Source organism: Prorops nasuta, unplaced genomic scaffold (assembly GCF_024137725.1).
Source record: "Prorops nasuta isolate Cenicafe-Biocafe unplaced genomic scaffold, Cenicafe_Pnas_1.2 PNAS00034, whole genome shotgun sequence".
NCBI lineage: Eukaryota > Metazoa > Arthropoda > Insecta > Hymenoptera > Bethylidae > Prorops > Prorops nasuta.
The window spans coordinates 645,837-662,179 of NW_027116831.1; the positions used below are offsets into that span (position 1 = coordinate 645,837).

General features: G+C 32.2%; 1 protein-coding gene across 1 annotated transcript in view; it reads left to right on the forward strand.

The window, feature by feature from the left end:
• Window positions 1-13,499, forward strand: part of smid (nuclear valosin-containing protein-like smid) — a 63,727-nt gene extending 50,228 nt beyond the window's left edge. The window contains exon 11 of the mRNA XM_066743874.1: window positions 12,293-13,499. Coding sequence (XP_066599971.1) covers window positions 12,293-12,403 — 111 coding nt within the window. The 3' untranslated portion in view covers window positions 12,404-13,499. The remainder of the gene's footprint in view (window positions 1-12,292) is intronic.
• Window positions 13,500-16,343: the final 2,844 nt, after the last annotated feature.

Here is a 16,343-nt window from a genome sequence, read left to right on the forward strand (position 1 = left end):
ATAGCACAATTCTTACGTAATTAACACAGCTTATAACCTTTCATACTATTTCAGCGGTTTATCTTTCGATTTTTATTAGATCACATTCATAAAGCGATATAAAATTTCCTTGCAGCCGGGCTGCATCCTTGCTTTAATCAATTCTTTTATAACCAAAGCAAACGCAAAGGCGTTGTAGCCCGGCTACTTTCAGCTTACGATGGAAGAATTGAAACAAACAAGGATGCAGCCCGGCTGCAAGGAAATTTTATATCGCTTTATGAATGTGATCTAATAAAAATCGAAAGATAAACCGCTGAAATAGTATGAAAGGTTATAAGCTGTGTTAATTACGTAAGAATTGTGCTATTTGATTTTGTGAACTTAATAATTGGAATAAAAAAGGGTTTTTCATGCCTTCGGGCTTTTTCCCTTAAGTGTGTGTATATTTATTTCCAAATAGGGAGTTCCTACATGCGTAGTATCTCCTCAAGATTAAACATAGTAGTTAAAATACCTCTAAATCCACCATTTTCTTATGTGTTACTCTCACTATCAACTTTGCATTATGGCTCTTTCTCTGGTAAACTTGTGCCATTTATATATTCTTTTTATTAATATAAACTGTAAAATATATATCAGTTAATGCAATGGAAGCCTCTGTTTTTTAGGTATACTGCTTTCAGTTTCCTAAATTTATACGCTGTATGCTTTATTACATATGAAATATTGCAATCATGAATTCTTTTCATATTTACACATCTACATGATTTTATTATAATTTTCATCAACTGTGGTTTCTAATACTAACTTGTATGCCTAAAATCACCTGTAAGCCCTTCACATTCAAGGATTTTCTTATAAATAAACTCAATTTTCCACCATTTTGTGAGCTGTTACTTTCAATATCAACATTGCTTTATGGCACTTTCTCGAGCAGACTAGTGCCATTTATATTTTCTTTTGATTAATATAAACTAGAAAATACACCAATTAATGCAATGGAAGCCTCTTGTTTTAGGTATATTGCTTTCAAATTCCCAAATCTATTCACCGTATGTTCTATCGCATGGAAAATATTAAAATGATGACTTTTTTTCATTGTTTCATTTCTAGATGATGTTATCATCAAATTTATTATTTAATTGATATATATATATATTTCAAAGAGTTTATGCCCAAAATCACCTGCAAGCCTTTCACTATCAAGAATTGGCTTTCAAATTTTTTCATTTCTCCACCTTTTCCTTAGGTTTAATTCTCAACATTAACTTGGCATTATGGCTCCTTCTATGGCCAACTGTTATCATTTCTGACTTCTTCTATTTAATATTACAGCTCAAGCCTGCACAATGATACATTAAACACGTTATTATAATTTAATCTGAAATAAAATCTCATTAAGTACCAAAAAATATATTACATATTATATTATAAAATTCAATGTTATACTTATAAAAAATTAAATCCCACAAAAAACAGACTTCGCCTGTAAGAAAAGGCGGCAAGTACATAAATCATTTAGCATAAATAATATAGTAAAATTATCCAATTAAAAAAAGTAGTGAAATCCAAATATTAGGCAAGTGTATTTTTTCACCTTAGCAAAAGTTAAATTTTTTTGAAAAAAAAAAGGGACAAAAAAGTTACTTGCCGGGCCCGTAATGTCCATGCACAGTGGGAAATTGAATCGTGTGTGAGATTCAGGTATAGCGTAGTACAGCAAATTTCATGTTAAAATACAGAGTGAAGTTAGCCAAACCACAGACGATTCTACTGTGCATGGACATTACGGGCCCGGCAAGTAACTTTTTTGTTCCTTTTTTTTTTCAAAATTTAACTTTTGCAAAGGTGAAAAAATACACTTGCCTAATATTTGGATTTCACTACTTTTTTTAATTGGATAATTTTACTATATTCTTTATGCTAGATGGTTTATGTACTTGCCGCCTTTTTTTACAACCGAAGCTTGTTTTTTGTGGGATCTTATAACATTTGTTAGAATGTAGAAAATAAAAGTAAATAATTGTTTTAATTAATACAAGCTAAAGAAACATTTTCCAATGTCCATATTGTTGCAAAATGTAAAATTTTAATTCAGACATTAACTTAATAATCTATTAAATAAAATACAAAATGATGCAATGATGAATTTGTATCATAATTACACTTTTGGAGAGTTTCCTCGTAATATTCACTGACTATACTTGAATTATATTTCCAAGATTTTATGCCCAAAATAACCTGCAAGCTTTTCTTATAAAATGCTAATTAATACAAATTTAATGCATTTTGAAAAGAAATTAAAATACAAGGCCCTAAATTCACATCATGATGTGAATTTAGTAATTTTTTTATATATTTTGAAGGGAAAATGGACCTTAAGGCTTTAAATGTTCATAACATTGATGAAAATTTAGTTACTTTTTGACATTTTTGCAGGGTCTGGTCTTACGCATAAAATTTGCATTCTACCAGATTTCATACAAAAATTAGAGTATTTTATTGTAGTTTTAAATTTGGTATACTTCAATACAGAATTTAATAATTGCACAAGCAAGATAAGAAATGAAAGACATACACTACGTATTATGTCCATAGAAATTTATAGCCTAATATCTAGTAGATTTTTGCTAGTTATTAAATATTTTATTTAATATATTTTCTGAAATCTGTTAAACTTATTATATATTATTTGTTTAACATTTTTTAAAGTCAACTCAAAGATGCTTTTATTGTTACCTTATACACCATACATAATGCAAAAGCCATTTTTATTACTTTTTATCCAACTTGATAGTTAGATGTGTTTAAGATGGTGTACAGTATGTGATATTTGCAAATATCCTATTAATTTCGCAACCATTTAATTTAATTTTGGTAATAGATGAACAGCTATTTCTACAGTTTATATTTTTTAATCTTTAATATTTTACTAGCTGTACTATTTAATTTTCTTGGCTTATGCGATATTGCTGACACTATTATATATATTTATCATCTTTTGAAAATTATACGTAGAGTTAACTGTGCTTATTAATAGACTACAGTTCTTTTGCAAACGACTTCTTTTTATGAAAATACAGACTCTACTATTTATTTTATAAAATCAGGAATGCTAGATTATTATTTATTAATAACATATTCATACTATTTTTCTGAAAGAACATATACCAAATTTATACAATATTTTGGAGACGATAATAATTTCTTTTTACTTTAATTAGAGAGGCGTAGAGGTAAATATTTGGTTTAAATTTTCTTTTATATTATCATTGAATATTAAATAAAACGTAAAGCAAATATTCATCTACTTTTTTCTAATCGTATACAGTAATAAGAAAATTTTATTGTCTCCAGGAAAATTGTTCAAATGTAGGATATAATCTTTTCGACATTTGGTATCCATATCAATTTAAAAAAGAGAAAGATTGAAACATGCATTTTGTTATTGATTTTAATGACTTAAAGTATAGCATATATGATTTTCAAATACCTTAACAATTTCTACCTATTAATATAATCCTGATACTGATTGATGCACATTAATATTTAACGTAAACTTTTCATTAGCAAAGTTATGAATATAAATCTCAGGTTATCCAGTCAGTTCTATCCTCCGCAATGAAAAAGGGGCTGTTTTATTTTCATTTAATCTGAAAAAGAAACTTCACAAAGTACCACAAAGCTTATTGCATTCTATATTGTAAAATAGAATGTTATACTTATCTAATTATTGGTTCCTCTTATTATAATTAATTGGTAGTTTTTGTGGATTTGCTAAATTGACACTTTTAACCACAAACTAGCCTCACTGCGTCAGGTTAATTAGATACACACACAGTTGACAATACGTCAGATCAAAATTCGAACGAGACATTACTAAATACAACCTCATTATCATTAAAGAGAGCAAAACTGTCAAAGTCAAAAATGGGTTGGCAGCGCAGTAGTAGAAAAATGACGTCAAAGCGACTAACTTCAGGACGAAGACATCCGCCGAGGATTGAAGGAGAAAAAGAAGAATCGTAATATTTCGGTATATATATATAGACAACAGAGTACGAGATCTCTGGATTGCGTGAACCGTTTTTAATGTCCGAGGTCTCATTCGAAAGTTCTTTGAAAACCTTATTCACATATGCTATGGTTAAATCGTGACAATACATAATTCACAGAGATACGTCGATTTAAAAATTGGGACGGCTAAACTTACTGTATAAGTTACACGGTAGCGCTCGACTATATATATGTGTACTTGCCGTCGAGATACTACCGTGTCTCTTGATTCTATGAATATTCTTTTAAATATTCATTGAATTCTCTGTAAGATATCTACGGACATTCTCTAGATTTCCGTAGGTACTCTGAGTATTCTAGATAAAAAATTTAAAATAAAATTTAATAAACACGTACAGAATTTAATTAGTTCAAATACTCTTTTCTCAATAGCTATCCACTAATCCTAATGATTTAATTATATAACTGAAAAGCCATATCTCGTGTTAAGGTAGTTGCCTAAAATGGTATTAGAAGCTAATATAAAAGTACATACTGATATTCTACATTTTGTTATGTTCTATCTATAATTTTATATTTTATCATTAGTAATTAAATTATAAAGCAGGACTTTGTTTATTTCAAATATAAAATATGTCTGACTCCAGTACAGTCTGAATCCAGCCAGCAAAATACTTAAATACCTCTATTCTTAGTAGAATTCGAATCGGTGACGTTCGTTATACTTCGCTTAGTAGTCTGCTGCCTTAACCCACTAGTCCAAACGTGCAACTTTCTTCTAAGAAAACTAAATATTTCATGTCAATCAAGTGAGAATAGGTTTATCATATAATTTTATTTTCTTGTACAAATATGTCTGTTCGAAATATTATACTCATTAATAAGGACCAACCAATAAGATTCACTTTTTCCCACTTGAAATCTAAAAAAACTTATTTTACACATTTCCAAAGCACAACTATTTTCGAAATAATTAAAGGCGACAAAATTAAGTTGGTACACTCAGTATTTATGTGTTCATCTAATATAGTTCGTATTTCAAAATTCAGTGGCAGTACTACCGGCAATCAAATTTCTATATTTTATATCACACAATCTTATAGAAATGACATCACTGATGGTACTGCCAGTGAATTTTAAAACGGCCATAATACGTTGGTTCTCAAATATTGCAAAGCTTTTTCTCCAATATTGTAATAGTTTACTTTAACGTTTATTTGCTCTGTGTGTGTGTGAATATTCCTTAATGAATATTTTAAGAATGCACTCTTTTATGGGTATCCACACATACACAAAAATTTATTCTTGAATATCCTAAGAATTCACCAACATGTTTTCAATAAATATTCGTTACTGAATACCCCCAAGAATGTTTTTTAAGAATATTAGAAAAAAGATATTAACAAAAAATAAAAAGATATTCGAAAAAGACTATTTTATGAATAAAATTTTCTGAATTTTCTCAAAAGAGTATTTCAGCATATCCTATGAATATTTATAGAATGATTGTGCTATCTGGGTAGTTGTTATAATAAATCATTTCTTTGAATTACTCGAGAAATAAGCTACACAAGAATAGGTACAAATTTTAGATATTAAATTAAAAAATTTCAAAGTGACCTTCAAAACACTACAAAAAATTATATAAAAATTCAATCAATAGCTGTTTTATCAGGCTACATAATTTTTCTTTATTCGAATTTTTTGTGTATAAAACTAATAGTTTCCAGTATATTTAACCCTTTCGCTATGGGCGGGTTCTCCGCCGCGGTACTTCTGCTGAACGGAGTGCCGCGACATCACTGCACGTTACGCAACGCCGATCGTCAGCGAGAGTACCGCGGCGGAGAACCCATACTGCTTGAATGTTCTCGAACGAACAAATTTTTTTCCGAAGGGTATTTATAAATAAAGAGTATTCCAGGGTATTTCTAACGTCCCGTAGTACCTCAGTGGCATCTTGCGGAGAGCCACTATAGTGACCCGTAGTACCTCAGTGGCATCTTGCGGAGAGCCACTATAGTGGCCCGTAGTACCTCAGTGGCATCTTATGAAAGGCCACTATAGTGGCCCGTAGTAGCGAAAGGGTTAATTTTGACCGCTAACATTCGATTTTGTACAACTGATCGTCGTGGCACGCTCTAGGTTGTGTAACGTTATTCCCGTCAGTGTGAGGGGCTACTCACACTACGGGTTTTACCATTACCTTCGCCCGTCATTATTTATCGGTATTAGGGCGCCAGTTGATCAGTTGGGTGGCCAACAACCCTACGTTATCATTGGAGTCTTTCGACTCCCTTTCTCTATGCATCTTATACGGCCCTGCGGCCATGCATTTGGACGGTAGCGGTAGCCAAGGTCGCTCAGTATGCTAGGTCGTGGAGAGAGGGGAGGGTTCCTTGCGGGATTCCGAGCCTCGCAGACCTATCTGCTGAGGGGCATACATTTATCCCTCACCACCCACACACAGGTGGTGGTGAGGAGTGCGGGAACATGCGGTATCATTTGCCAAGCATAGAGCTTGCCAGGAGCGGACCACCACGGAGGCAATGTTCGCGGCCCGTCCAGCCATAGCGCAAGCCTATGGAATTACGGAGGGCACCGGGACACATTCCAACGGGCTAACTACGCCCCTGCACAACCCACTATGCATTGGCCGGTATCCAGTCGTGACGTACGTGCAGGCTGGCCTATAGCACACGCCTCACGTAAGCGAACCGACCCATGGCTGTCTGAGTGCCGCGTCACACGCTCATCAGCACGCACGGACTCATCAGCACAGTCCCATGGTCGCGTTCCGACTGCCTGCTATGGCAGTCTGCGCACGACATTCGCGCAGCCTGCTTGAAATGCGTAACCAGCGTTCAAGCCAGACTCGATGTTCTATCTCCCCTCCTCGTGGGGACTTATAGACACGGTCATTCTTTTTAGGGGACTCCCCGAGGCCGCTTCTCCTTATCTCAGGTTGCCTGGGTTGTTTGGCATGGCCCTGCCTTACTTCTCAGGGCAACCTGGACATCGTTTCCTGGAGCGCCGGTCTTCTCATCCGGGCCTCTGCCTGTCAACGGGGTCTATCCTTGACGTTAGCTATAATCCACTCGTGAACTTATCTCACGAGTCGGTAACGTAGGGATTAATAATATTCACTGTTCGGTAGCTTTTATACATTTTATTCAGTATCTCGTATACGTAACGGGGAACTCCGTTACAGTTGCTATAAAATTTCATCGGCTAATAGCGGAAGTAAGAGTATTTGTAATGGATACCTTCAGTCAATAAAAGCCGCCAAATTCGAACTATCATGTTGAATTTTTTATTTTATCGTTTTTTTCGATAATAATAAGAGAAATGCAAACATATGCCGTGTAGAATACAAATTTATAATAAAATATCAATGTTAACAATGGAAAATTGCCACATTGGATAACCATTTTGAATTTTATAAGTTTGACTCTGGATTCACAATTAGCAACATAAAAACCATAGTTCCGTGCAAATTCGTTAAAACTTAGTAGAGTTATTTAAGACTCCTGTGTCTGAGTCATTGCCACTGAACCGGTTACTTAAATTATTATTGTAAATTGTAGTCTATTATACTATTTTTATTCAACATAAAATATAACGAAATTTTTAAAATAAGATATATAATTACTCTTTGCGCCTTGCGATACTAATCAACAAATTAAATTTTTGAATTACCAGGAAGACACAAATTTGATTATTAATTAACAAATAACTATCATAGTGCCAGTAATTAGTACTTATTAAAAATGATAAATCTTATTACAATAGATTTTGTAGGGACGACCTATGATTAAAAACTTGTAACAGATTAAATGTTCGCTGTAATCTTTTATTTAAATAATTGTAATTTATCAACAACACAATATTAAACTCTAACACCTTTGGCGTTTTTTTTTTCAGAAATGTTTTGCCTACGCGGTGGTATGATCTTAAATTAAACTACTGGATATATGTTGAAATTATTTGAAAGAAAATCTGAATTTTTTCATTAAAAAAGTCTAAATTCATCATGATCAGTGAAGCCAGTCTGGGTCTAAAATGCTTCCCCACTATGCAGCGTTACCAACTCCGCCATTTTGGTTATACTACGCTGTACAGTGATGTCAGTGATGCCAGAATCAAGCTTTTAGCAACAAAAATAAAGTTAACCGCTAGCTAGCAGCTGTATAGAAAATTTGAAGGGAAGAGGTATATATCCCTTTCCTTCAAATTTTTTATACTGCTGCTGGCTAGCGGTTAACTTTATTTTTGAAGCTTAAAGCTTGATTCTGACATCACTGTACAGCGTAGTATAATCAAAATGGCTGAGTTGGCAACGCTGATCTGCGCTACGACACCTATTCGATTACTCAAAGGCAAAGTCGCTTGCTAAAGCGATAGAAGCTTTCTGTATTAGGTTCAATTTACAGTAGGAAATGTCTATTATAGTCATATACATATTTATTTATAGTATGTCTTTTCATAATGGAAAAAATTTTTTTTTTTTTTACATATTTATAAACATTAATGACTTTAACAGCTCTAGCTTAAAAAAGTGACTGCTACATTACAGAGAATATTTTTGTAAGCTGTAGAATTAAAAATAAGCAACCCAAGACTTGTATTTGGGATTTAATTTATTATTTCTATTGCAATCTATTTATTTTCAACTAGCTCATATATAGCAAAACGATCAGCCATTATTAAGAAGTAAACGCGCATGGCTGATAGAGATGAGACCATGTAGCTCTATCATACTTATTCTATTTATAAGCTTCATATTCGGATAATCTTTTAATACAGTATATATGCCATATAAATATTTTGTTTGGATAAATCGTCTTATCTCTGTCAGCCACACACGTTTACGTGTTAATAACGATTGAACGTTTTGCTATATATAAGCTAGTTAAAAATAAATAGTTTGCAATGGAAATAATAAATTAAATCCCAAAAAAAAGTCTTGGTTTGCTTATTTTTAATTCTACAGTTTTCAAAAATATTTTCTGTAATGTTGCAGTCACTTTTTGAAGCTGAAGCTGTTAAAGTCATTAATGTTTGCAAACATGAAAAAAGTTTTTTTTTCTTTATGAAAAGATACACTATAAATAAATATGTATATGATAATAATTGATATTTTCTTTTGTAAATTGAACCTAATAGAGTAAGCTTCTATCGCTTTAACAGGTGACTTTGTCTTTGAGTAACCGAATAAGTGTCGTAGCGCAGATGGTAACCGGACATTTCGCCGAAAAAATTTGTAGCATGGAGTATACTTTCTACATATCGCATGAATATGACTAAAGTTTGCGCATATCCCTACAGCTCACCTAGCGGAGAAAGTTGGCGAAACTTCCCCCAGGCAGTTGACACTTGACAGATTGGTTATTATTTGTATTATTGGTTAATGTCAGATAAATAATAGTTGAATAAGTTAATGTTGAATTTTTTATTATAAAAGGCATAAGATGTTTCATGAAAAATATATTGCAGTTTGTTATTAAATGGACACCGAATTTATATAGTTATTGTAAAGATGACTGAAAAAAAGGAGCATATAATTAGGTTTTATACACCTACTTTGAGTTTATAAAAGCTAATTATATGCTCCTTTTTTTCAGTCATCTTTACAATAACTATATAAATTCGGTGTCCATTTAATAACAAACTGCAATATATTTTTCATGAAACATCTTATGCCTTTTATAATAAAAAATTCAACATTAACTTATTCAACTATTATTTATCTGACATTAACCAATAATACAAATAATAACCAATTTGCCAAGTGTCAACTGCCTGGGGGAAGTTTCGCCTACTTTCTCCGCTAGGTGAGCTGTAGGGATATGCGCAAACTTTAGTCATATTCATGCGATATGTAGAAAGTATACTCCATGCTACAAATTTTTTCGGCGAAATGTCCGGTTACCGCGCAGATGGTAAGGCGCGCGTACCTAGTATCTTCGCACACTCGGGTTCGATTCCCGCAAATTCATGCAAACTTTTTCAATTTTGTTTAATTATGATTTGTTTTATTGTCATTAACCTACTACATTCAGTCGTAAATTAAAAAAATTAAATCTTTTTAACAATAATACATAACACATGAGTCATAACAAAATTTATTAATGTTACGTATTATAATCCATTTCTTTATTTATTGTAAAATGTAATAAGTCTCACAAAGGCTGCTTATAAATATTTCATCATGATATATATATTTAGTTTGGTCAACTTTTATCTGAGCTGGCCGAAAAGATTTTTCTTTCTACTAACTCGGCTTGTCTCGTTGGTCAAACGAGCAAAGATCGAGCGCGAGAAAGAAAGGTCCGTGAAAGCTATACTGCTCTCTCTTTCGTATTCGAAATATACTGATGCTAAACGAAGGAGACCGAAACATGCACGTATCGCAGTAATGGTATGGGTGAACGTTTAGAGAGTCAGTAGTGGGGTGCTCTCACGAATACTTCAGTAGCTCTATGTGTTGGTGAGTCTGTGGAGGTATAGTGGGGGAGAATTTTAGACCTAGAAAGGCTTCAGTGATCATGATTTCGCTGATACATATGTCGATGAAAAATTGAAAGATAACAATTTTCCTTTTCATAACTCACAAGCTCATCTGGTTCAAAAGTCATGGTAAAAAATGAGTAAGTTAAGATATTATAAGGGCTCATTTGATTCCTTAAAATTCAATGAAAGCTTTTAATTTTTACACTTTTGTAGACTGAGGTAAATGTAAAGAAATTTTCCCTCTCCTCTATAGAGTATGTTTTGTAATATCATTTGAAATGTCATAACTCAACTTCTCCAAAAGCGTCAAGGTCACTTGACAATCATGTGTCCTTGAAAATTTATAGAGGTAAAAGATTGCAAATAATGAAGGTAAATAGTTATTAATGTATCTCTGTTGATTTACATTAAAGTACCATATTTATTACAAAGAATATTTTCCCGCAAAATACCTAAGTGAGATAAAAGAGAGAAAGAGAGAAATCTAGCAAATTATTTTTACTGTCAATTAAACGGAAATATGTAAACGACAGCATATTCATAAGCTTCGATGCTTACTAATGTAGAGCATAGATTTAAAAATGTAGATTGTTTCTTTATGTTGTATGTTCACTCACCGGTATATTTGGTATGCACTCACTACAAACGAAAGCAGAATATTGAAGACAGAAATAATTTGTTAAATTTCTTATTCCGTTTAAGCGTTTTGTGCGACAATATTGTTTTTAATAAATGTGCGGTACTTTAGTGTACACAAATTAACAGAGATTCATTAATGACCATTTACCTTAATTTTTATAATCTTATGACTTCTATAACTTCTCAAGGACACGTGACTGTCAAGAGACCTTGATGCTTTTCTGACCATGAGTCATGAATTTTCAAATGAGACGACACAAACAAATGTCTCCAGGAGAGTGGAGGGTGGGTGGGGAGGTGGCATTTTCTTTACATTTATCTTTAAATCGAAAACTTGTATTCACTTCAACAGAGAGAGCTTTGCAACAACCAATTTATTAGTTTAACCGATAAAGGACACACCTTCTTCATATTAAATAAATAGCATAGTGGGTGTTCGGCACCCAAGGATATTTAAAAAGATGTGGTATTGACGGTATATCGTATTTTGCTACCAATATGTTACTGAATAGACCTGTATTTATCTAATTTATGGGACAAATAGTTTCATAACTAATTTTGAAGCCTAAAATCGATCAAAAAAATGTTCTTCAACATGAATGAATCTAATTAAAGGTTTGCATACTGGGAGCCGAGCACCCCCCCCCCTCCCCCTCCCCCCGTAGATTTATCATTATATACTTGAAATAACTGCCAAACATTAACAGACAATTAAAGTACCTATCTAAATGAAGGAACCTAAGATGTAGATATGGCAGATTATACTAAATGGCATAATAAGTCCGATATATAGAGTTTAGTAGAAATGGAGAATGTATAAAATGGCTATTGGTTGTCAAACACCCAGACGGAACTTTAAGGGTTAATCATATATTTTATGTTATATATTTTTTTATTTGGCGTACCTTTTCACATACAATATAACCAAAGGTCTGTTCTTTTAAGCGGAAAATCGGTACACTTTTTATACTTTGTGCACTTTTTACATTGCCAGTTTATACAACGAATAAATAAAGAAATGCGAGAACTGTAGAAAGTATAAGACTTGTAGTTAAAAGGAACAAATCTCATGTAATATCGCATACTATACCCACATCTATATATATATAATTATAACTTATACATTAATTTTCTGTTTTAGGAGATCAAACATTATGAAAAACTACGGAAGTTTTATTCCACATCCAAAGTTGCAGATGCTCTGCCCATGGAAACTCCAGTGGATGCTACAATAGAAGCTATGGAGACTTAATTTTTTTTATAATGTGTTTTGTTCAATGGATTACATAACTTTTTCCAAAAATGCAGCAGAACTTTGGATGAGAATCAGTTATATTATAAACTATACGCTATATTTCTTTATGACATTGCTGCAAACTATTAAGATCCTAGTTATTATACTGCTTTTCATAGTACCTTTAAATAAATTTTTTTTTATTCTTCCAAAGCATTTCATTTATAGTAGTATTAGAATGATTATTAACACTAGAACTACCGACCAGTCATTTTGATCGACATTTTGATTGGTCAGTATACTTAGGTATATTAATGCCTATATGTATGTACCTTTCTTAGAAAAGTAGCAGCGAAGGAATAAAATAATTTTTAGTTTTATCAATACATTAGTTTTGAAAGAATTATAATATTATCACAAAATATGGACTATATTTAAAAAAAATTTCTTATGAACAATTGATCTAACCCGTCAAAGTGACGGGTCGATAGTTCTAGTGTTAATTTATTATACATTCACATAACAAGTTGGATAATTTAGGCTGGCTAGAAACTTTGAAGGATAGAAATTATTGTGTTAGATTCCAAGATATCTTTGTGTCATAATGATTAGAACGGAGATTATACTGTTGCTCGTGAATAGTCAAAGATTCGGAAGACGGTAAAAATTAAGAAATAGAATGACATTAAATAAATCAGTTTTATTTTCATTTAAAAAGTGTATAGTAATTCTATTTACAAGGCCTAAAAACTGCAACAAATTTTTCGTATGGTGTGTAACTGCCGCTGTATGTGTTTAATATAGTGTATTTACCACATACATGTAAACGCTTACAGTTCAATTGCATGCCAATAGACGAGATGCAGTAGACGCACAGTAGTCCCAAATCGATTCTAGCCGGTCAAAAATCGTATAAATAATAGTAAAGATTTTAATTATAAACTTTTTTTTCTTAATGCAAGAATTCCTAAGACGTGTAAAAATGAAATATTTAGTGATAAATATCGATTTTCACAAAAAATATTCCTAATGAAATTCCTTTTTTTGGAGCTCATGAAAGCAATTCAAGAAAGTACTCTAAGTATACTGTAATTAATTAATATTCCTAATCAATTTTTTTACAATTTATGTTTTTCTGCAGTTTACCAATAAATGAATCATTAAAACATTTATATTTTCATTAAAGCCTTTCAAATTTTTGTAATATTCTACATTTTGTCATCTTGTTACGAAGTTAAGAACATATTGCTTTTTATATCCGCAAAACATTTAGCTGCCAAAGGCCGTGATTTAGTATTTTGTAAAAATAGTGCATACCAGGAGCATACATGAATATATCGAAACAGTAAAATTAGTAGTTCCAGACTGTTTCTAAATAAAGCGATGGCGAGTGGGTGTAGAGGGAAGGGGAAGGTAGGGGTATGACACTCCTATGTATTCTGAGGGGATCACATTAGTTCCTGCAGAAAGGGCTGGGGTTCAGATGGTGCAGCGGTTGCCACGCTTAAATGCACAACACGCTGACGCAATAGTTTGACTGGCTCGTTTATTTGTCGCGTTTTAGCACTTTTAGCTGCTACGTAACGCTCATTTACTGGCATTTTCGGCATTTCGATAAAATTCATGTTTCCAGCTTTTATTTTGTCAAAATTTTCTATCATGGCACAGAAATATCTATTTCATATAAACGTATATTTTATTTCGAATTTGAAAAATAAATTATGGATATATTAAAAGTTTATTCTTTTTTATCATTGTCCTTATATACGTATAATTAATTAGATTTGGTAATATATAAATACAAAAAATGCGTTCTTATTAAAACAAATAATGAGTCGAGGTGTAATAAACTTAATGTTTTCATATTAACCTGCTAACAAGTGCATTTTTTATTTATTATTGAGTCCAATAAGTTAATGGGTATTAAAAACAAAATTCCTTACAACGAAAAAAAATTAAAAAATTTTAAACTTTAACAAAACTCGAACCCGAGCCCGCCGTGTGACAAACGGCAACCTTACTGTCAGCGCTTCAGCGCGCACTTGGTGAACCAAAAGCAAATCAGCCTTCTCAAGACTGACTGCAATTCTTTCGTTAACTCGTCATAAACGATCAAGAATTGGCTACAATAATAAATACATTTATCTACACAGCATTATTGCACTAAATTTAATATGTTTTTAATTTGAAACATACATTTTGCATGAAGATACGATAATTTAAGGATATTCATCCAGTACTCCAAATACAAAACTATTCATATGCTCAATTATCAAATCAATTGAGTAATCTTATAATATATGTTACGTCTAGTCGAATAATTTATGGTAATTGAGCATATGAATAGTTTTGTATTTAGAGTACTGCATGAATATACCCTTAAATTATCGTATCTTCATGCAAATGTATGCTTCAAATTAAAAACATAATAAATTTAGTGCAATAATGCTTTGTTGGTAAATGTATTTATTATTGCAGCTAATTCTTAATCGGTTATGACGAGTTAACGAAAGAATTGTAGTCAGTCTTGAAAAGGCTGATTTGCTTTTGGTTTACCAAGTGAGCGCTGCAGCACAGACGGTAAGGTTGCCGTTTGTCACGCGGCGGGCTCGGGCTCGAGTCTTTTTAAAGTTTAACATTTTTTAATTTTGTTTCATTACAAGGAATTTTGTTTTTAATAACCATTAACTTATTGGACTCAATAATAAATAAAAAATGCACTTGTTAGCAGGTTAATATGAAAACATTAAGTTTATTACACCTCGACTCATTATTTTTTTTAAGAAGAACGCATTTTTTGTATTTATATATTACCAAATCTAATTAATTATACGTATATAAGGAAAATGATAAAAAAGAATAAACTTTTAATATATCCATAATTTATTTTTCAAATTCGAAATAAAATATAAATTTATATGAAATATAGACATTCCTGTGCCATGATAGAAAATTTTGACCAAAGTAAAAGCTAGAAATATGAATTTTATCGAAATGCTGAAAATGCTAGTAAAGGAGCGTTACGTAGCAGGTAAAAGTGGTAAAACGCGGAAAATAATCGAACCAGACAAACTATTGCGTCGGCGCGTTGTGCGTTTGAGCGTGATGACCGCTGCGCCATCTGAACCCCAGCCTTTTCTGCAGGAACTAATGTGATCCCCTCAGAATACATAGGAGTGGCATACCTCTAGGGAAAGAGAGCGGGTTGAAAAAAGGGGTGTGGGACCCCTCCTTTCGCTTCTTGTTCTTCTTTACCTACGGAGCATGCGCTCTTATCTACGGGGTATGTGTCTTTACCGCGAGGGTGCGGTTTCACCTTCCAACAGACCCAATAATGTTTTTCGTCTAGGAACAGACTCGGTGGGGGAAGCAATGGCGTCTCGTCGATGTAGGCAGCAGGGGGGTGACACTGCCGTGTTAAGTGGGGCCGTGATTGCAGCGCCACCTAGGAACTATGAGATTTTTTGGAGGAACTAATCGGGCTTTTCCGTCATATATAATTTCAAAATTAAAGTTTAAAGGAAAATAATAAAAATAAAAAATTACAATTATATAAAGGTTAAACAGTTTTTTATTATATAAAATAATTTTACAAAATAGATATGAAACAAACATAACAAGTTTAATATACTATTTATCATACATTATACCATAATTAAATAGTATAAAGGAAAAAATTATAAAATCATAAAATAACATACCTATACAAAACATAACGTATATATTATTAGGTGGATATTCATAATTTAAAGCAAAATTATAATACAAAACAAATCATGAGAGGTGCTTTAAATCATATAGAACCTATTAATAAATAAAAGTTTACACAATTAAAATTACACTTATCATATTAATATTAACATAATCGATCATAAGTATAAAAATATATATCTATAGATTTATATGAAGGTAAAAACAGTCTAAATATTAATTTTATTCCTCTCGTATAAAATTATAC